This window comes from Castanea sativa, chromosome 7 (genome assembly GCF_040712315.1).
Source record: "Castanea sativa cultivar Marrone di Chiusa Pesio chromosome 7, ASM4071231v1".
NCBI lineage: Eukaryota > Viridiplantae > Streptophyta > Magnoliopsida > Fagales > Fagaceae > Castanea > Castanea sativa.
Window position 1 is genome coordinate 44,968,348 of NC_134019.1, and position 23,905 is coordinate 44,992,252.

General features: G+C 34.7%; 1 protein-coding gene across 2 annotated transcripts; it reads left to right on the plus strand.

Annotated features, from left to right (window-relative positions):
* The first annotated feature begins 16,913 nt into the window (after positions 1–16,913).
* On the plus strand, positions 16,914–21,945 carry LOC142642710 (cucurbitadienol 11-hydroxylase-like). 2 transcript variants are annotated; one of them, XM_075817117.1, is made up of 9 exons: positions 16,914–17,218; positions 18,653–18,983; positions 19,920–20,069; positions 20,167–20,415; positions 20,540–20,629; positions 20,730–20,808; positions 20,893–20,999; positions 21,126–21,253; positions 21,606–21,945. In XM_075817117.1, exons 1-9 carry the CDS (start codon positions 17,022–17,024, stop codon positions 21,697–21,699), a joined length of 1,425 nt encoding a protein of 474 aa, XP_075673232.1. In that variant the 5' UTR covers positions 16,914–17,021; the 3' UTR covers positions 21,700–21,945. The 2 variants fall into 2 exon arrangements, with proteins under 2 accessions (XP_075673232.1, XP_075673233.1); XM_075817118.1 differs by lacking the exon at positions 19,920–20,069.
* Positions 21,946–23,905: the final 1,960 nt, after the last annotated feature.

Sequence of the window (23,905 nt, forward strand, 5' to 3'; positions counted from 1 at the left end):
AAACATGTCAGGCACCTCAAAAAAAAAAAAAGAAAAGAAAAAGAAAGAAACTTCTTAATAACAGGTTCAAATATCCGGATCGGCATCGTCTTCAGCTGGGGCATCGAGGGCAGGGGCATCGATGACGCGAGCATCAGGAACGTCCCCAGGAGCTTCGGCGGCGGCGGCGGCTTCGGCGGCCTCGTCAGCGGATATCTCCTTGTCGACCTCCTCCATATCCAGCGCCTCCAAATCTACCCCGGAAGGATGCTTGATGCAATACCTCCTCAAGAGCTCGAACCCCTTAAAGTACCAGTTGAAGAGCACGGAGTTGTACTCTTCGGTCTGCTGGAAGCCCTCGATGGCCCTAGAGGCGACGACCTTAATTTTTTCCTTCGCGGCTGCGAGCTGCTCGTCCTTTTCCAGAACCAACTGCTGCTCAACCTTAAGATCGTCACCCAGCTTTTTGACCTCGTCCTTGTATTGGTGAACGTCCTCCATCGCGGCTATCAGCTCCCTCTTCAGCTTCGAGTTCTCCATCTCCAGGACTTTGATCCGAGAAAGCGAAGACTCGACCTTGGCTTCCTGAGCTTGATACTCCGCTGAAAAATGGACGGCTTCCTCCAACACCTAAAAAAAAAAAAAAAAAAGGGCATGCAAAGGAATAAATAAGAAAGGGGGGCATATATGTAGAGGCGTCATAAGAAACAAACAGGTTACCTGGACGAGTTTATGGATGTGACGACCCATCAACTCAGCTGGAGTCGAACCTGAGAGCACCTTCAGGTCCTCAGCATTCATGACCCCATGAGCTCGATCCGTTGCCAACCTTTCGTCATCCCAAATAGTGGACGAGCCGGCGGCCTCCTTTCCTCTATCCGATGTACGAGGCCTCTTGGAAGCAGGTGTCGGGATTTCTTCTACCGAGGTGGCTGGAGAAGCCGTCCTCGTCGTCTCGGCACCCGAAACCACGGGTGTGGTCGAGACCGTCGGAGTAACGGAAGTGACTTTGCCTTTCACACGAACCACCTTCTTCCCGAGGTTCGACAAGGGTTCGTCTTTCTTGGACCTCATTTTCTCATACATACCCTTGTTGAATTTCGTCGTCATCTCTGCAAAAAGGAAAGATTTTATAAGAGAAAGAGCAAATCAAACAAGTACAACCTCAGGGTCGAGACCGACGAACTCAGAAGCTTACTCTTCTTTCCCTCGATATCAAGGCTCCGCAAGACGTAGGGAGACGGATCGGGGCCGAGGTTGTAGAAAGCGAGTGTCCTCGGTCTACCAAGTCGTCCCAGTTTTCAATGGACTGGGAATACGTGATGGCCGCCTCGACGCGCTCCTTGTACCTACTTTTCAACTTCGGTCTTCGTTTAGCTGCACAAGAATGAATGAAATTAGTAACAATCACCTCAAAAAAAAAAAATATATATATATATATATCTATGTAAAAAAAAAAAAAAAAGCGAGAAAGGAGACTGACGCACCTAAGGTCGGGGTTCCCCACCGACGAAGCAACCTGGGGATCTCACCCCAGTCCTGGCTAGAGGGAGTCTCAAAATCGTCCCCAGACATAAACAAAAATCTGGACTTCCAGTACCTGAAGGACGAAGGTAAGCCCTTGACGATCCTGGTTCTTCTCTCCCAAGGTACTAGCTTGTAATACCCGTACTCTTTGGACTCTTTTAGACGGTATAAATAAACGAGCTCATTTACCTTAATCATATCCCCGTTAGCGGCCAACCATATTTCCATACAGTTGACCACTATTCTCCACGAATTGGGCATAAGCTACCCAGGGGCAATCCCCAGATATGCCAAGAGCTCCATCACAAACGGGTGGACAGGAAGCCTAAGTCCACAAGTGAAAGCGGCCTCGTAGAAGCACACTTCACCGGGGAAAAACTGGCAAGCCCTATCGTCGTCAGTTGGGCGACGAACACGGACCCGCTCTGGAAACTGAAACCTATCCCTAAACCGACTGATGGCGTCGGAATCTAACCCGCACGGCTCCACGAGGGCATGAAAAGCCCTAACCTCTCTAAAAATCGAGACGGCCGTATCTCCCTCCATAGGGTCGTCGCTAGACGACAACCCAGTATCGAGGTCACTAGACCTAACCTCAGACATCAACTGCAGCTTCTTCACCAAGCCTTCAAACCAATCGACGGACTCTCGGAGCAATGGAAATAAATCACCCAAAACAACACCTAAACTGCTACCCTCGGAAACAAAACCCCTCAAATTGGGAAAAGCGCCTAAAGACCCCCCTGAACGAGCAAAGAGAAAAGAAATTGAAGGACAAGCTTCCCTAACCTCTAAATTACTGACCATGAACTCCCAGTCTAAAAAGAAGAATACTAAAATTCCCACAAAAAAGAGGGGAGAAACAAACAAAAACACAGAAAGAACCAAGAAACAAAAAAAAAAAAAAACCAAAAATCAGATACTTGCGAAGAAGGAAAAAAGAAGAAGGGAGAGGAAGAAGAAGCTTACCTCGAAGAAGCGAGAAGCCCAACAGCCAAGCAAACAACCAAAAAAGAAGCAAAGAAATGTACAAAGAGGGTGCTTAGAGGAGAAGAACTGGAGTTTGAAAGAAAATGAAAAGTAAAGTACAAAGAAAGGAGTTTAAAAACCAAATAGAGGTGAAAACCGAAAATCGGCGGGAAACCCAAGGGTCAGTCCCTTTCCAACCACATCACGCCACGTGGCCACAACCCACGTAACGCCGCCATAACGCATTCAATACGGCACGAAATCCCAAAGGGCAAAAAAAAAAAAAAAGACTGTTCGGCTTCCACGATCGTCACTGACGACCATGAAGCCCGGGGACATCTGATGGTACTGACGAATATGGAACTAACGAAGATAAGTATAGACAAAGCTACCTTCATGGACGAACATGACCAGTATCCGCGTCATCTTTGAGAATTAATGCCATTCAATGCTGCCAATAAAGCTCCAACCGTTACAAGACTAGCTGGACGAACCGATGGGAACGCATTAAAATCCATAACTCCACCAGAGACATTATCAGGGAGTCATTAACACTCCAACGGCTATAATCCCCAAGGGTATATAAAACCCTCACAACACCAATACAAGGTACAAAAAAAAGACAGCATCACAACCTGAATCATTTTTATTTCGATTATTATCTTCTTTCGCACTGACTTTATCATCGGAGGCGTTGTGGTAGGCACCACACCGGTGACCACTTGAATAAGTTCTTGCTCCCACAGGATCGTCAGAGTACTGCCAGGAGCCATCTGGACGAATCCTAGCAAATCAACGAGAAACTGCTTCATCACCGTTCGTGGCACAACTTCCTCTTCAAACGATCAATCTCCAACTGCATGGCCCTAGCACTATCCTCATAAGAGACATGGCTTCCACCCCGAGATTGTCTCGTGCCAGTATGGGTGGTGTGCACACTCCCCTTATGGTCCCTTCGTTGCTCAAGACTAAGGGAGTGATCTTGACATTGGGACCCTATAGACTCTACCTAGTGTGGATCTGAACCTACCATAACTGGACGTTAAACTCACCAAAATACAAGAAGTTTCTTTTCCCACAGACGGCGCCAATTGTAAGGATGCAATTTGGTTCCCAAACCCAAAGGATGGATGAACTTTGGCCTAAAGAGCCTAATACAATGAATTAGAGAGTGGGTTGGAAAACTGGACTTTAATGAGTTAGACAACAAGTGAAATGGATTCAAATGACAAGAAAGTGAAGATAAACTAATTAAATCGAAATAAAATAATCCTCGGCTCAGTCCGAAGGAATCCGTTCTTTAATATATTTCTCTCCTGTTCCTTTATAAATTCCTCCCCCTCTCTCCCTTAGGGACATCTTTCTATTTTGTACTATATCCCATCCTCCATCTCTACCCTCCACGTGTAGACTTATTTGCGGTCCTGATCCTTGTCCCTCAACCCTTTCCTAAAGTCTTTGGGAGCAGTTGTAAGGCTGAAAATCACTGTTCAGATATCACTTCCTCATTAATGCGGCCAGAAAGTTGGATATAGAACATTCAATGCGGTGGTAGCAGTTCTCTCTTAGATAGATCACAGCTGTTTTTTTGCTCTGTGCTCCCATGAAGCATATTCTCATCAATAGAATCTCCTAGAATGTCACTCTGGATAACAAGACGTACCATTTGACCTTTGCTTCGCCTAGCCGAGGAGACACCCCTTCTCGGCCTACCTCACTTAGCTTCCTCAGTCGCAACTTGCTCGTGGACCTTTAGGTTTGACATCTTCATTACTATTTATCTGTCCTCGGACCAATGAACATACTCGGACAAAGCCCATGGCCCAATATGCATTTTTGGGTCTCCTATCCCTACAATAGCCCCTCAGAACTCCGTTTTTCCCTCTTATCCAAGGAAAAAAATGGGGTTTTGACTTTGAGGAGTTGCTTTCACATGTTTCCTTAACCTTCACATGTGAGAATGTCGCTTTAAATTCTCAAAGAGAGAATCCTTGATTCAATTTCCACAAAAACATGGTCATTGGCTTATCCTTGAGACTAAAACCAATTATTTCACCCAAAAGCAAAATTAAGTTGATACTTAATTAAATACAAAGAGATTGACTTAAATGTCCATCATTTAAATTGCACAAAATCAATTTGAGGATTTTAAATCTAAAACCTAAAATTAAGAACTACGAATTAGCTTGATCCTCGCCAAGCGTACGTAAGCAACATAAATAAATTATTAGGTGCAGCCACAAATAAATAAAAACACATATCTCCTTAACATGAAAATAAATGAACATATTTACAAAGACGACGTGGTTGGAATCAAATGGTCTTCCCTTGAAACAAGGGACTGTAATTAAGAGATATATTATCTTGAATGGGCACTACTCATATCAATAAAACTCATATTTTAACGGAGTACTTGACTCTACCCAATTAATGGAGTAGTTGACTCTACCATATTTTAATGGAGTCGATGACTCTAATAAACAAATGGAGTCCTAGACTTCACCACATTTTAATGGAGTCCTTGATTCCCAAAATTATTTTAAATATAGTGAGGATTCTAATTCCTTCAAATTCCAACATTACTAATTTTTTTTGGATTCCTAACTTCGTAATCAAGATTGGGGTTAATAATTTAAAAAATAAAATGAACATAAAAAAAAAATTGATTTCAAGAAATTTTCCAACTCCTAATTCCTCAAACATGTACACAAAAAATAAAATAGCTTCAAAGGAGTTTTCTTTCCCTTGATTAAATTTGGGAACCTTAATAAAAATATTCATTAAAATTCCTACAAAGAAGCAAATGAAAGAAAAGGGAAAATTGCTTGGACATTCAACTTCTCAAAGAGGGAATCCTTGATTCAATTTCCATAAAAACATGGTCATTGACTTATCTTTGAGATTAAAACTAATTATCTCACCAAAAAGCAAAATTAGGTCGATGCATAATTAAATACAAAGTGTTTGACTTAATTGTCCATCATTTAAATTGGACAAAATCAATTTGAGGATTTTAAATCTAAAACCTCAAATTAAGAACTACTAATTAACTTGATTCTCGTCCAGGGTACGTAGGCAACTTGAATAAATTATTAGGCGCAACAACAAATAAATAAAAACACATATCTCCTTAAACATGAAAATAAATAAACTTATGTACAAAACAACGTGGTTGGAATATAAGGGTCTTCCCTTGAAAAAAGAGATTATAATTAAGAGATACATTATCTTGAATGTGCACTACTCACATCAGTAAACTCATATTTTAATGTAGTTCTTGACTCTACCACATTTTAATGGAGTCCTTGGCTCTACCCAATTAATGGAGTCCTTGACTCTACTATATTTTAATGGAGTCCTTGACTCTAAGAAACTAATGGAGTCCTCAACTCCACTACATTTCAATGGTATCCTTGATTCCCAAAATTATTTTAAATATAGTGGGGATTCTAATTCCTTCAAATTCCAACATGACTACTTGTTCGGGGGCCTTTTTCGGTTGCTCGGCCACGTGTGGTCCTTTGGAGGGGTGACCTTGCTAGGCCCGGGTTCTTTTTGGGGAGTTGCATCCTGGAACTCAACATTGGGCCACATGGTCCAACGGCTACCGATGTACCTTTTACGCCTACCAAACCATTAAAGCCAAAGTCTAAGAATCATGATAATGGTTGAATAAATATGTAACATGTGCTTGATATAATAGGTTTGATTAGTAGTTGTAACAACGGTTGAGATAAAGTAGTATTTATTTAGAGGTAAAGTAGGCATGTACTCAATAATGTAAATTTAAAGATAAGGAAGTAAAGTCACTTATCTTCGTATAGTTTATAGCTCAGTTATGTAGCAACAGTGAGCTGATAGGATTCCAGTAGACGGCCAGTGATAAAGGCTAGTTAACCTTGCCCTTCCTTTGTATGATTTGCAGCCCAGCCGTGTAGCATTAGTGAGCTAATAGGATTATAGCAGAATGCCAACGGTAGAGGCTAGTTAAGCTTGATCCTCTTATCATGCAATTTAAATGAGTTTAAGGCTTGGTTAATGGTTGCAATGGTGGTTGGAATAAAGTAAAATATATTTAAATGTGAAGTATTCATATGCTAGATAATATAAATTTAAAGATAAGGAAGCAAAGTCACTTATCTTTGTATGGTTTGTAACCCAGCTATACAGCTTCCATGAGCTGATAATATCCTAGCAGAGTGGCCTAACGGTAGAGAGGCAGTTTGCCATGACAACTTCAAGATTGAGGGGGAAACATGGGAGCAACTGGAGGGAGAGAGAGTATGCCAAGCTGTGTGTAGGGCTGGTTAAGCTTTCTTCTCTTATCATGCACTTAAATGAGTTTTCCCCTTGACAATGCTCTTTAGTTGTTATGAAGTTATGAATAGTGTTGCCTTTCATGAGAAGGGCTTTTGTATATAGTATTTATGCCTTCTAAGAGAAGGGTTTTATGTAAGATGGATTTGTGCCTTCCATGAGAAGGGTTTTGATAAAAGATCTTGGTGCCTTCTAAGAGAAGGGCTTTAGCATTAAAAGTTTATGCCTTCCATGAGAATGACTTTTATAAGGGAGATAGAAAAGAGTATTGATATGTGTTTATGAGTAGCAAAACAGTAGAACTTTAGAGTGAAAGAGTATGAGAGTGGAGTTTAGAAGAGTGTAGTGTATTATATGTAATGTTGTAGTAAATATGTATGAGATTGTGTAAGAGAAGTGAAGAAAGAGATGTTTTGTGGGATGTAGTGTTTGTAATATGTATGATATATGAAAGTATGAAAGATATGGCAGTTGAAGATAGTAAAAATATGAGATTACAACTGTTGGAGAAGTTGTAGAGATTGCTTTCTAAGAGGAAAGATTTTGTAGGAGAAGAGTATGGAGATATGTATAAGTATTTGGAGATGAGAGCAGTAATATAGGTCTATTTTCTGAGTATGAAGAGTGAGAGAATCAGTATAAGAAAGGTAAAAGGGCTGTAGTGTGTTTAGCAAAGTTACTGGGATTTGCTGCTGGAGGGTGGATGAGGGCTTATGAAGGCATTTGTGAGCTAAGTGCTAAAGAGTTTAGTTCTTGATTTTGAAACTAAAAACTCAGAACTTCATTCAGAGCTTAGGGAGAGAGAATAGAAAGGTTTGTGAAAGAGTTCTTCTCCCTTTGGTGTCCTCCTTTGAGGTGTTGACGAGGGGTCCCATTTAAAGCTGAGTTTGAGAGGGTATTTTAGCAAATAATGTCAGCCAAAATCTATCCCAAATAGCAATGAATCTTCAAAAAATCAATCTTAAGATTTGGGCAAAAATGGTTAGTTTAGCTTCAAGATGTTCTTGCTATTTCGGGTAAGAGCTGTTGGGAAAAAAGCAACAGAAAAGGAATGTATTTTAGCAAGAGAAAAGATAGTTACAAAGTTGGTTTTGGTTTTGGTTTTAGCTTTAGCCAAATGTGGAAAAAAAAAGTAATGCCCAGGCTGCTGTACAACTATCACATCTGTTCTGAAAAAGCTGTCCCAGCTGTCAGGAGCAATTGTCACAGTTGTCAGGAGCAGTTGTCACTTTGGGCAGAAGCAAAAGAGGTCAGCATGGTGATTGAAGAGTCTTGGAGAGGTCATTCAGCATTTACTTTATGGTTTTAGCTGAAAATGGTAAGATCACTTTCAAGGGTATCTTGCTATTTTAAGCATAGCAGCTGGCAGCTGGAATTTCAGCATTAAATGGGTGTTGATGTCACTCCCAGCCAGGTGTCAAGTGCTGAATACACTGTTGGGGGTCTGCTAGAAATGTTTCCCCTTTTGGGTGTTTGTGTTTTTGGTGCAAGGTTCCATTATAACACATTTCTAGCAAGTAATAGAAGCATTGGTTGAAAGATAATGAAGGTTTAGAGATTTAGTTGAGGTCCCATTGTGTTGTAACTTAATCTTGGTGAGCAAGAAGAGTTTTTAATGCTCTGCTCTGGTAGTTGGCAAAGAAATATATGGTCTGATTATGGCAGACAGCAGCTAGGCATGAGAGATATAATGAATATTTTGTACATAGTTGGAGATAAAAGATGGCCAATCAGATTAGGCCATGTGTTTGAGTTGGATTTTAGCTGAAAGTAGTAATAAGATTTATGTAGAATAAAATAATGAAGTTCCCAAATTTGTATAGCAACAGCTGGGAATTGAATGAGCAGTTATATTCTCAGCAGCTGGATGGCTGGGGATATTGAATATGTGTCATATGATGAATATTAAGCTTTAGGAAAAGAGCAATGAGGAATTTTATCATTTTAAGTACTACGTGATAAGAGATGCTTACCATATGTTACTCGCCACACACGGACTCGTCAGAGTTTAGGGAGTTGGAGAAGACACATCAAGAAATATGCTTCTTTTATCAACTTTAAACCACTGGAGCTTTACTGGACATACCTCTTGGCTCTCCAAACCACGACTCCCAAAGTTTCCCCGAAGAGACTTACGAGCTTGGATCATAAGCCGAAGATGAGATGACGTACCTCGGGTTTTGTTATGATGTTGTGTAAATATGGGCTCTTGTTGAAGAAACCGCTTGCCATGAGTGTAAGAAATGTGATATGAGCCATGAGCTTTGATTCATTGTGTGAGCCCAATCCATATGTTGATGTGGCATGGGTTGCCAATGAAGTAATGCCATGTGGGCGGAAAAAAGAGTCCTCAACACTACTTTTTTGGGGATTCCTAATTTCTTAATCAAGATTGGAGTTAATAATTAACAAAATTAAATGAAAAAAACAAATAATTTGAAGAAATTTTCCAATTCCCAATTCCTAAAACATGTTCACCAAAAAAAAAAAAAATTGCTTCAAAGGAGTTTTCTTTCCCTTAATTAAGTTTGGGAACCTCAATCAAAATATTCATTAAAATTCTGACTGTTAGATTCTAAGACTTTAGGAATAAATTTATTTGAACTTCAATTTGTATATGTTGGCAAACCATGATCAAAACATTTAGTTTAGGTTTAGACTTGCTCAAAGTTTGGTTTAAATTAAGTTTGGAATCGAGTTATTGTAGGAAATAACTATTCAATTTCTGCAAGGCTCAATCGATTGAAAATTAGATTTGATTGATCGAAAGTTGCATATTAGCAAAAATCAGCAAACGTAAAAAGGTCATAACTTGACCGTTTGAAGCCCAAATTGCGAGCCATTTTTTCTAGTATTTAAAGGACACTATAAACTAACCGTAGAGAGGGTTGTTAGATTTTTTTAGAAAGATTAGAGTGCATCTTGTGCCTCTTTGGTAGATCTAGGGTTTTGTACCCAAAAACTCTCTAGAGTCTTGTGTTTATGTTGTGTGTGTAAATCTCTTGTGAGATCAATCTAGAGGTGTTCGCCTTCATACATACTTAGGGTTATCAAGATTGAGATTGATGTTGAGAGCTTGCTGATAGTTTCCGTTGCTGCATAAAGAGCTTAAAGAAAAAAAAGTGGTATACTTGTGGATGTTGTGGATCTGAGAAAGAAATAGTCCGTGGACTTGGAGTTATCACGTGATCGTGGTAGTAAGTTTTCTACTCGAGGTAGCAAAAGGATGTTAGTGGTATAAGTCCCTATTGTAAAACTTCAATTCTTTCATAGTAGATCTGTTTTACCTCCCCAAGTTTTTTACTGGTTTGGTTTTCCTGGGTTATCATATCGTGTATTATTTACTTTTCTGCACTACTTTACATGATATGATTGTTATTTTTTTAACCTAGATCTGAATAATAAACCTAAGTATTCACTTGGTTAAATAACTAGGTTAAACAATTGGTGTTTTAAGGGGTCTAAAAACATACACCGACAAAGAAGCAAATGAAAGAAAAGGGAAAACTGCTTGGACATTCAACTTCTCAAAGAGAGAATCCATGCTTCAATTTCCATAAAAAAAATGGTCCTTGACTTATCCTTAAGATTAAAACCAATTATCTCATGCAAAAGCAAAATTAAGTTGATACTTAATTAAAAACAAAGTGTTTGGCTTAAATGTCCATCATTTAAATTGGGCAAAATCAATTTGAGGATTTTAAATCTAAAACCTCGAATTAAGAACTACGAATGAGCTTGATCCCCGTCAAAGGTACGTAGGCCATATAAATAAATTATTAGGCGCAGCCACAAACAAATAAAAACACATATCTCCTTAAACATTAAAATAAATGAACTTATTTACAAAAAAGACGAGGTGGGAATCAAAGGGTCTTCACTTGAAACAAGGGATTGTAATTAAGAGATACATTATCTTGAATGGGCACTACTCATATCAATAAAACTCATATTTTAATGGAGTCCTTGACTCTACCCAATTAATGGAGCCCTAAACTCTACCATATTTTAATGGAGTCATTGACTCTAACAAACTAATGGAGTCCTAGACTTCATCACATTTCAATGGAGTCCTTGATTCCCAAAATTATTTTAAATAAAGTGAGGATTCTAATTCCTTCAAATTCTAACATGACTATTTTTTTGTGGATTCCTAATTTCTTAATCAAGATTGGAGTTAATAATTTAAAAAATAAAATGAACATAAAAAATTGATTTGAAGAAATTTTCCAATTCCCAATTCCTTAAACATGTACACAAAAAAAAAAAAAAAAAAAGCTTCAAAGGAGTATTCTTTCCCTTAAATAAATTTGGGAACCTTAATCAAAATATTCATTAAAATTCCTACAAAGAAGCAAATGAAAGAAAATGGAAAATTGCTTGGACATTCAACATCTCAAAGAGAGAATCCTTGATTCAATTTCTATAAAAACATGGTCATTGACTTATCCATGAGATTATAACCAATTATCTCACCCAAAAGCAAAATTAAGTTGATACTTAATTAAATACAAAGTGTTTAACTTAAATGTCCATCATTTAAATCAGGCAAAATCAATTTGACGATTTTAAATCTAAAACATCAAATTAAAAACTACGAATTAGCTTGATCCCCATTAAGGGTATGTAGGCAACCTAAATAAATTATTAGGCGCAGCCACGAATAAATAAAAACACATATCTCTTTAAACATGAAAATAAATGAATTTATTTACAAAGACGACGTCGTTGGAATCAAAGGGTCTTCCCTTGAAATAAGGGATTGTAATTAAGACATACATTATCTCGAATGGGCACTACTCACATCAATAAAACTCATATTTTAATGGAATCCTTGACTCTACCCAATTAATGGAGTCATTGACTCTACCATATTTTAATGGAGTCCCTGACTCTAACAAATTAAGGGAGTCCTAAACTTCACCACATTTCAATGGAGTCCTTAATTCCCAAAATTATTTTAAATAAAGTGAGGATTCTAATTCCTTCAAATTCTAACATGACTAGTTTTTTGTGGATTCCTAATTTCTTAATCAAGATTGGAGTCAATAATTTAGAAAATAAAATGAACATAAAAAAATTGATTTGAAGAAAATTTTCAATTCCCAATTCCTCAAACAAGTACACAAAAAAAAAAAAAAAAAAAATGCTTCAAAGTAGTTTTCTATCCCTTAATTAAATTTGGGAACCTCAATCAAAATATTCATTAAAATTCCTACAAAGAAGCAAATGAAAGAAAAGGGAAAATTGCTTGGACATTCAACATCTCAAAGAGAGAATCCTTGATTCAATTTCCATAAAAACATGGTCGTTGACTTATTTTTGAGATTATAACCAATTATCTCACCCAAAAGCAAAATTAAGTTGATACTTAATTAAATACAAAGTGTTTGACTTAAATGTCCATCATTTAAATTGGGAAAAATCAATTTGAGAATTTTAAATCTAAAACCTCGAATTAAGAACTACGAATTAGCTTGATCCCCGTCAAAGGTATGTAGGCCACATAAATAAATTATTAGGCGCAGCCACAAACAAATAAAAACACATATCTCCTTAAACATTAAAATAAATGAACTTATTTACAAAAAAGATGAGGTGGGAATCAAAGGGTCTTCACTTGAAACAAATGATTGTAATTAAGAGATACATTATCTTGAATGGGCACTACTCATATCAATAAAACTCATATTTTAATGGAGTCCTTGACTCTACCCAATTAATGGAGTCCTAAACTCTAACAAACTAATGGAGTCCTAAACTTCACCACATTTCAATGGAGTCCTTAATTCCCAAAATTATTTAAAATAAAGTGAGGATTCTAATTCCTTCAAATTCTAACATTACTAATTTTTTGTGGATTCCTTATTTCTTAATCAAGGTTGGTGTTAATAATTTAAAAAATAAAATGAACATAAAAAATTGATTTGAAGAAATTTTCCAATTCCCAATTCCTCAAACATGTACAAAAAAAAAAAAAAAAAAATTGCTTCAAAGGATTTTTCTTTCCCTTAATTAAATTTGGGAACCTCAATCAAAATATTCATTAAAATTCCTACAAAGAAGCAAATGAAAGAAAAGGAAAAATTGCTTGGACATTCAACATCTCAAAGAGAGAATCCTTGATTCAATTTCCATAAAAACATGGTCATTGACTTATCCATGAGATTATAACCAATTATCTCACCCAAAAGCAAAATTAAGTTGATACTTAATTAAATAAAAAGTGTTTGACTTAAATGTCCATCATTTAAATTGGGCAAAATCAATTTGAGGATTTTAAATCTAAAACATCAAATTAAGAACTACGAATTAGCTTGATCCCCATTAAGGGTACGTAGGCAAGCTAAATAAATTATTAGGCGCAGCCACAAATAAATAAAAACACATATCTCTTTATACATGAAAATAAATGAACTTATTTACAAAGACGATGTCGTTGGAATCAAAGGGTCTTCCCTTGAAATAAGGGATTGTAATTAGGACATACATTATCTCGAATGGGCACTACTCACATCAATAAAACTCATATATTAATGGAGTCCTTGACTCTACCCAATTAATGGAGTCATTGACTCTACCATATTTTAATGGAGTCCTTGACTCTAACAAACTAATGGAGTCCTAAACTTAACCACATTTCAATGGAGTCCTTAATTCCCAAAATTATTTTAAATAAAGTGAGGATTCTAATTCCTTCAAATTCCAACATGACTAATTTTTTGTGGATTCCTAATTTCTTAATCAAGATTGGAGTTAATAATTTACAAAATAAAATGAACATAAAAAAATTGATTTGAAGAAAATTTTCAATTCCCAATTCCTCAAACAAGTACACAAAAAAAAAAAGGAGCTTCAAAGTAGTTTTCTTTCCCTTAATTAAATTTGGGAACCTCAATCAAAATATTCATTAAAATTCCTACAAAGAAGCAAATGAAAGAAAAGTGAAAATTGCTTGGACATTCAACTTCTCAAAGAGAGAATCCTTGATTCTATTTCCATAAAAACATGGTCATTGACTTATCCATGAGATTATAACCAATTATCTCACCCAAAAGCAAAATTAAGTTGATACTTAATTAAATACAAAGTGTTTGACTTAAATGTCCATCATTTAAATTGGGAAAAATTAATTTGAGAATTTCAAATCTAAAACCTAGAATTAAGAACTACGAATTAGCTTGATCCCCGTCAAAGGTATGTAGGCCACATAAATAAATTATTAGGCGCAGCCACAAACAAATAAAAACACATATCTCCTTAAACATTAAAAGAAATGAACTTATTTACAAAAAAGATAAGGTGGGAATCAAAGGGTCTTCACTTGAAACAAAAGATTGTAATTAAGAGATACATTATCTTGAATGGACACTACTCATATCAATAAAACTCATATTTTAATGGAGTCCTTGACTCTACCCAATTAATGGAGTCCTAAACTCTAACAAACTAATGGAGTCCTAAACTTCACCACATTTCAATGGAGTCCTTAATTCCCAAAATTATTTAAAATAAAGTGAGGATTCTAATTCCTTCAAATTCTAACATTACTAATTTTTTGTGGATTCCTTATTTCTTAATCAAGGTTGGTGTTAATAATTTAAAAAATAAAATGAACATAAAAAATTGATTTGAAGAAATTTTCCAATTCCCAATTCCTCAAACATGTACAAAAAAAAAAAAAAAAAAAAAAATTGCTTCAAAGGATTTTTCTTTCCCTTAATTAAATTTGGGAACCTCAATCAAAATATTCATTAAAATTCCTACAAAGAAGCAAATGAAAGAAAAGGAAAAATTGCTTGGACATTCAACATCTCAAAGAGAGAATCCTTGATTCAATTTCCATAAAAACATGGTCATTGACTTATCCATGAGATTATGACCAATTATCTCACCCAAAAGAAAAATTAAGTTGATACTTAATTAAATACAAAGTGTTTGACTTAAATGTCCATCATTTAAATCGGGCAAAATCAATTTGAGGATTTTAAATCTAAAACATCAAATTAAGAACTACGAATTAGCTTGATCCCCATTAACGGTACGTAGGCAACCTAAATAAATTATTAGGCGCAGCCACAAATAAATAAAAACACATATCTCTTTAAACATGAAAATAAATGAACTTATTTACAAAGACGATGTCGTTGGAATCAAAGGGTCTTCCCTTGAAATAAGGGATTGTAATTAGGACATACATTATCTCGAATGGGCACTACTCACATCAATAAAACTCATATTTTAATGGAGTCCTTGACTCTACCCAATTAATGGAGTCATTGACTCTACCATATTTTAATGGAGTCCTTGACTCTAACAAACTAATGGAGTCCTAAACTTAACCACATTTCAATGGAGTCCTTAATTCCCAAAATTATTTTAAATAAATTGAGGATTCTAATTCCTTCAAATTCCAACATGACTAATTTTTTGTGGATTCCTAATTTCTTAATCAAGATTGGAGTTAATAATTTACAAAATAAAATGAACATAAAAAAATTGATTTGAAGAAAATTTTCAATTCCCAATTCCTCAAACAAGTACACAAAAAAAAAAAAAAGCTTCAAAGTAGTTTTCTTTCCCTTAATTAAATTTGGGAACCTCAATCAAAATATTCATTAAAATTCCTACAAAGAAGCAAATGAAAGAAAAGTAAAAATTGCTTGGACATTCAACTTCTCAAAGAGGGAATCCTTGATTCTATTTCCATAAAAAGATGGTCATTGACTTATCCATGAGATTATAACCAATTATCTCACCTAAAAGCAAAATTAAGTTGATACTTAATTGAATAAAAAGTGTTTGACTTAAATGTCCATCATTTAAATTGGGCAAAATCAATTTGAGGATTTTAAATCTAAAACCTCCAATTAGGAAGTATGAATTAGCTTGATCCCTGTCAAGGGTACGTTGGCTACCTAAATAAATTATTAGGTACAGCCGCAAATAAATAAAGACACATACCTCCTTAAACATGAAAATAAGTACACTTATGTGCAAAGATGACGTGCTTGGAATCAAAGGGTTTTCCCTTGAAACAAGGGATTGTAATTAAGAGATGCATTATCTTGAATGTGCACTACTCACATTTGTAAAACTCATATTTTAGGCAGCGCTTGGATAGCGGCTGTGTTTCTAGAGTTTGCGTTTTCAGTTTTTTTATTTATTTTTAATTTTTTTAAAATTTTTTTTTAATACTGAGAAGTGCTCCATCACATTTGTCAATGGGTCAACTTTTGGACGATATTTTTCCCCAATATGGGCTTACTCCATCTATGAACGCTCCCTTTTCCACAATCATTCATAACTTGCTTAACCAAATAGAGGAACCTGCACGGTTAACCTACATTTCCAATATGTACAACAGCTTGGTCGAAAACGGAATAGAAAGCCCGTTTTTCCACCTAATCGTGCAGGCTTTTCTTACAATGATGGGAGGAGGGGGTGGTGGGGTATAATGATGGGAGGGGGGGTGGTGGGGTATGGGGGCTCACTTGGCCTCTTTCTCGTTGCAGCTAAAGGAAGATTCGTGAGAATGGCGTAGATATAAGGACCGAGCGCCCTCGGACGTAGCTGAAAGGTGAACCGGGTAAACGTCACGATCAGAATGAAAGGTAGTTCACTGGGTCTGTCTTTGGTCTGGATGCATTGTGCACGGGACCCACTACCACTTTAAATGTCTACACTCCACACATTTCAAGCGTCTGCATTTGTTTTTTTTGTTTTCAAGTGCATTTCTGTGTGGCTGTGGTGTTTCCAATGGGTTTCGTGCACTATTTACGGGACACATAAATCTCTTTTTTTAGCAACTTTTTCATTAAAAATGGGTCCCACAGCACTATCTATACATTTAATAATTATTTTGGTACAGTATTTTCAGTTTTCAGCTTTTAGCTGTATCCAAACAAACCTTTAATGAAGTCCATGACTCTACCATATTTTAATGGTGTCCTTGACTCTAACAAACTAATGGTGTCCTCGACTCCACCACATTTTAACGGAGTCCTTGATTCTATACTAATGATTCTAAAAAAAAAAGTACACTGTATTAATTATTATTGGTTGATTAATTAGAACTAGTCTTGTTCCAACGGTTCTTATCTCATAACACTTCTTTGCTTCTTATATATTTCATCCATTTCTAAAGAAGGAAAGCAAGAGATTTACAAACCAAACCACTACTTGCTTCTAAGGGTTCTACATAACATCTTCAACCAAATCTACCAGAAATGTGGACAATTGGATTAATTGTAGCAGCACTGGTCATATATTTGGGTTACTGGCTTAACAAATGGAGCAATCCAAAGTGCAATGGAGTCCTCCCTCCAGGTTCCATGGGTCTACCCCTTATTGGAGAGACCCTTCAGTTGATTGTTCCAAGTTACTCTCTAGACCTCCATCCATTTATCAAAAAGAAAGCTCAGAAGTACGTAAACATGCCACTTATTGTGTGTCTTTATTATTAATAATTCTTTTTTGGTAACTAGTGTGTGTGCATGTGTTTTTATAGTATATATCACTGTTCTACGTACAAGTATGTGTTTATGTATTTACGTATGTATGAGTCTCTTGTTAAGTTGTTATGGGCAAGGGGATGAAACAGAAGGTAGAATATATGAATTTACTCATATCTACTTAATGAGAAAATACATTATGTTTCCGATGCATGTATCTTCTCTCTCACATGAGGGTGGACCCCATAAGTGCGGGGTTCACCCTCATATGAGAGAGAAGATGCATACACTGGAAACACCATATACCACCTCCTACTTGATACCAATATGAAATAAAAATATCATCTATGTATGTATTGAGTGCTATTTTAATGTAAGAAAACCTTCGATGACATATTTATTACATTTTCTTATATTTTCAGCATAAATAACCCGTTTTAAAATTTTTTGTTGGATGCCAAAATTACATGTATGAATAAATTTTTTTTAAGAGTTAGATATACACTAAATAAAACTTAAATTTATGTTAGTATGTAATCTTCCCAAATTTTTATGAAGGAAAACAAAATATTATCTAATTAATTTGAGGTCATATTATGGTTTTTTTTTAGTATTACTTTTGAAAGATAGCAACATTGATCTTATTTTTCTCCATTTGTCAGAACTCTAGCTTTACTTTTTTGCCTCGCTTGCCGTACCTTCATTTTATTTTTACAGGTTTTAAACCTTAAAACATTGATAGAATTGGAAACAATTTTTTTTTAATGAATTTTGACATAAAGAAGGGGTAATAGTGTATTGATTATAAATCTGATAAAAACAATTAGCAAAAGTATTGTGACACAACATTTTGAACTAGTTGATTGTGAGTAGTGAAAGTTAAAGTGACGTCAGTGTTAAGTTTATGGGAAAGTGATTGTTTACCACTCGCATATTGTTATCTTAACAAGTGGTGGAAAAAAATTATGTTCATAAAAAAATGAAAAAAAAATATTAATAAGATATGCCTAAATAAAACTCACAAAAAATCAAATTATAAATAGGAGGGGGCAAAAAGTTATAAAATTACACTTAAGCTATTGACTTGTCTTTTAATTTTCTTTTGGCGAGCCAGGGACAATTGCCCCCACCCTCGACCTTCTAGCTCGCCTATGTCTAGGAAGTCCCTACACTGATCAAACAAAATCTGCTTTGGGCAACTTTGTCATGTCAAGTCCAACAATCATTAATAGCCCCCCCTTCAAATAGCATTTATTGTAAAGATTAAGCACTTTGATTAGACAAACTAATTGTCATTAATGATATTAAGTTGTTCCAAAAGCTTAAAGCAAAAAAAAAAAAAAAATGATGAATTTAATTATTTGATCTAACAAATGTAACTCTTCTTCTGTTTTCCCCTCTTTCAGATATGGGCCAATATTTCGAACTAGTGTGGCTGGTTCACCCATAGTATTATCAATAGATCCTGAATTCAACCATTACATTGTTAAACAAGAAGGAAGATTAGTTGAAGTGTGGTACATGGATTCATTTGCCAAGCTTTTCAACATGGAAGGCGAAAATAAGATAAATGTAATTGGTGTTGTCCACAAGTACTTTAGAAGTATCATATTGAATCACTGTGGTGCTGATCCACTTAAGGAAAATTTGCTTCCTCAAATTGAAGAATTTGTTAACAAAACCCTACAAACATGGTCAAGTCATCCTTTAGTTGAAATGAAACATGCAGCATCAGTGGTAATTTTCAACTTTCCCTTAATATAGACTCATATACTCGATGAGCATTGTTAAGACAACATTTTTCACAACAAATTTCTCACCTATTCGTTTGGCAGGTTATTATTGATTCTTATATGGGCCTACCATTGACACTACATTATTATTCATCATTAATAACTTGACACTTTAAATATGGGACCACCCTGACTTGAAAAAAATAATTATACATAATAATTTAAAATTTTATATTTATCTACCTTTTAAAAAAAAATTGGGAACACTCTGAATTTTTTTTATGCCAATAAAATTAAATTTTGGTTCATAATTTGAGCAACTTAACAATATATTAGGGTCTTTTAAGCAACAAGACCACATGCTTTTATATTCTTTTAAGCTTATACCACGGCTTTACTTTTAGTTTTTACTTTACCTGACACATTGTCATTGTACAACTACTTTTTCTCAAAAACATTATAATATATATTATACAACTAATTGGTCAAAGTCACGTTAATTTAGCTTTTTTCATTGTACAACTACTTTTCTTTTTTCTTTTTCCAATAATTTTGATTAGAATAAATAATAGTTTTAGTTAATTAAGTGAATAAACTTAAAAAGTTACTTAATTTTTATATAACACCAATTAATTCATTATATATATATAATAAACTTTTTATTTTTATGATTATAATTAAACATGTGATTGTCCATTCTAAGGAAATTTGATTAAATTTACACGAAAAGTGTCACTAAATATTATGTTTCATTAAATTTTTCATTTTATTAAATTGTGTAATTTATGCTTATTGAGAAACACCCTGAAAAATTTTTTTGGAGCCACCACTATTTAGATAGTGGTGAATTTTGTTGTGACTATAGACTTATTGTTATTTGATAGTGTATAATTTGTTGTTGTTCAAGTTATGACAAATCTAAGTTTGTTGGAAATTGTAGATGGCATTTGATTTCACTGCAAAGCTATTCATTAGTTATGATGCTGAAAATTCACCTATGAAAATGAGCGAGAAGTTCACTAATATCCTAGGAGGTTTCATATCATTTCCCTTGAATATCCCTGGTACTACATTCCATAAATGTTTAAAGGTAATCAAAATAATGAGAAAGTACAAAATTATCCGAAAAATATTCATTTGAAATGACTTTAGATTCATTAATTTAAATTTCACTTTTCATTTTTTAGGACCAAAATGAAGCATTGAGTATGTTGAGGAAAATATTAAAAGACAGAATCAATTCACCAGAAAGACATTATGAAGATTTGCTTGATCAAGCTATAAATGACATGGATAAGGAGAAATTCTTATCAGAAGACCTCATCGTCAATGTGGTTTTTGCAATGTTATTCGCTAGCTTTGAGTCCATTTCAGCAGCATTGTCGTTGACTCTCAACTTAGTTGCGGAGCATCCCACAGTTTTGCAAGAGTTGACGGTATGTAAATTTACAAAAACATTTTTTTAGCACACAACAGTAATCATGTATCATTTGTTAGCATCTTGCAATTTTACAAGACTTGTAACCTAACACTGATCAATGATCATGTATCATTTGTTAGGATGAGCATGAGGCAATTCTTAAGAACAGAGAGAGTCCAAATTCCACACTCACATGGGATGAATATAAGTCGATGACCTTTACTCATCAAGTCAGTTCTACAATCTCTGCATGCTCTGATCTCTCTTCAAGGTGTTTCATGATTCTAGTTATCATATAAACCCAAATATTTTGTTGTGTGGAAATTATAGGTAATCAATGAAGTTCTTAGGTTGGGAAGTGTTGCTCCTGGGTTACTACGAAAAGCACTGAAAGATATTGAATTTAAAGGTATGTTCTTACATGCATATATTCAGTTCAATGTCTTCACATATATCCAGTTGAAGTATAAATGATTGGCCAAGTGCATACCAGGATATACAATTCCAGCTGGTTGGACCATTATGCTTGTAAATTCCGCTATTCAATTAAACCCAAACACATACAAGGATCCACTTGCTTTCAATCCATGGCGCTGGAAGGTATGTAGTTGTAGCCTTATTGAAAGAAATAGATGATCCAACCACTTATAAGAGACTTGTTTTCCCTCATATTATTGTTGTTTATTCAGGACAATTTCCTTGACAACATTTTTATAAATGCAACAGGATCTTGACTCATTGTTTGTATCTAAGAATTTCATGCCTTTTGGAGGAGGAATTAGACAATGTGCTGGGGCAGAGTATAGTAAAACGTTCTTGGCTACCTTCCTCCATGTTTTGGTCACCAAATATAGGTAATGTGTTCCCCTTTACGATCTAACTTGTGCAATTGTTGTAACATAATGTTTGCTGCCGAGTTTGTCATGGGATAAAAGAAAACTCTCAATTGAAATTGATATATTTCAGGATTCAAATCAAACACTATAAAATTAAAGAATTATTTATTTATTTTTATTATTCGATTGTTGGGAAATGTGGGATTTGAAGTTAAAAATACCAAGAGGGGTGCTTATTGAGGTACAACTAAATAAAATCTTATCACACCGTAAATAAAATCTTAATTGTAATATGGATAAATTTAAGATGCAACTAATATGTAATATCCTACAACACTGAACCTCTCTTAATTTGTTTTTCTTTTAATAGGTGGACAAAGGTCAAGGGTGGAACCAATGTTCGAAATCCTGTTCTCGGATTTACAGATGGCCTCCACATTAAATTCTCTGCGATAAGCAATTAAAATACATTTTTATTTCATGCAAAATAATAGATATATCCTTATTGAAATAAGATATTTCAATTACCAAAAATAATTGGATACTTATTATCCAAATGTAAGTATTTATTTTCTTGCCTTAAGGGCTTTGATTGTGTCACATCCAATAATTCATCATCTATAAAACGTGCCCACTAGCTATGAAAGTGTGGGAATTGTGTGAAACATTATAAAATTGAGTATGTGAAATAAGAATTTTCCTTTAATTTATCTCTCTCTCTCTCTCTCTCTCTCTCTCTCAGTATACTATTAGCAATTAATGTTTTTGATGTGTGTGTGTGTGTGAGACAGGAAACATGTGCTGTTTTAAGCCATATCAACATCCAATGTGATTACATTGTTAAAGTTTGTTCAATCTATGTTTTACTAATAATTCATTTAAATAGAATGTTTTTGTTTTTATTTTTTTGCTAATACAATAGAATTTCGACCGATGACGTTCACTAACTAGTTTGAAGACAAGAGACTTTAACAATATAACTAATTGGTTTTTGTTCAATTTATATTTTGATGACAATTGATTTAAATGGAATGGGAATTATATTAAGACAAAGATTTATAAAAGAAAATATTTTTCGTTTAAATAACTCGAAAGAATACCAAATATTTTTTCTAAAATAAAAAAAATACAAAATAATTGGACAACTTATTGAAATGTACCAATATTGTCTTGTCTGATTTTACATTTATTTCATTCTATCTCTCTAAAACCTTCATGTTTGCCCTATTTTTTATTTGAGCTTGAGGAAGCATGTTGTGCTACAACCTACGTGTATATTTTAAGTTGGAACCAGCTTAGGTCTTGTACATAGGAGCACTAGACCCATTGAGATATTGATACATGTCAACATCCCAATGGATCTTGTGCTCATGTGCACTGGGCCCAATCTTTATCCATTTTAAGCCATATCAAAACTGCTCAATTTGAATAACTTATTAAAGTTTGTTGAATTCACATTCCACTAAGAATTCATTTGGATTGAATGGAATTAGAGTTTAATGGATGGGATTGTCATTGCGATTTAATGGGTTTAGTGAAAGTAAGTGCTTTTGGTTGGGCTTCGTTCTGAGAGAGAATGAGAGAGAAGGGACTTTTGGCAAGAGGGCATAGATGACTTCAACAAGGTGATGAGGAAATTGGGTCTTTTTGAGGTTTAATGAGAGATTTTTTAAATAAAATAAGTAAATTTAAGTGAGACTTTTTAGATTTATTAACTTGTATTCTAGCTAATTTGGTATAATTGGTAAAGTTTCTAATCTAATGATAAAAAGCGATCATAATATAATGGATGTTGTATGCTCCAATCCATATATATATATATATATATATATATATATATATATATATATATATATATATATATATATATCATTTCAGCACAATGATATTGGGCCTGTCCACTTGTTTTAGGATTGGCCATAAGTGTTGTGTTAGAAAACATTGCCACTTGCCATGTTGGTATTTCCGTAATTGTGTGTGTGTGTGTGTTTTTTTTTGGGGGCTTGTAAAGGGAAAGGTAAAACGATGGGGACGAATTTGCATCCTAATTGTAATCGGAGGCTATCTCTTTTGGGTTCAATAGGGACTTTAATCCAAAGTACCCAACTAGGGGTGGCAACTGGGTGGGTTGGGTAGATTTTGAGTTGGGTCCTAAATGAGTCGGATATATAATAACTCATTTATTACCTGTTTAAATTTATATTATTTACCCATTATCCACCCAACCCATTTAATAACCAACCCACCCATTTAACCCATTAAATTCAAAAACTTGAAATTTCCTACCTCTCTCTAGTTTTTCAGTATCCAAGAATTTTTTTTTAAAATATCAACAACTAAAAATTTCTCATTCTCATGCAAAGAAAACAAAATAATTAAATCTAACACAACAATACATCAAACGGTGAGTTCTAAGAGAAAAAATCACTATAATCTTTGTTTTACAATTTGCTAAAATAAGCAAAAATTAAAAATTAAAACAAAAAATAGCATGAAAAATATTGAAAGTGAATAACATCTTCCTCCATACCATTTCTTATATTTTCTTTTCTAAGCCTAAGTTTTCTCGTCAACCAAACACAAATTTTACAAAACAAAAAGAAAATTTTCAGATAAGAATTTTGCAGAGACGAACAAATTTGTCTTGTCCGTGTTTTGCAATAGAGAACA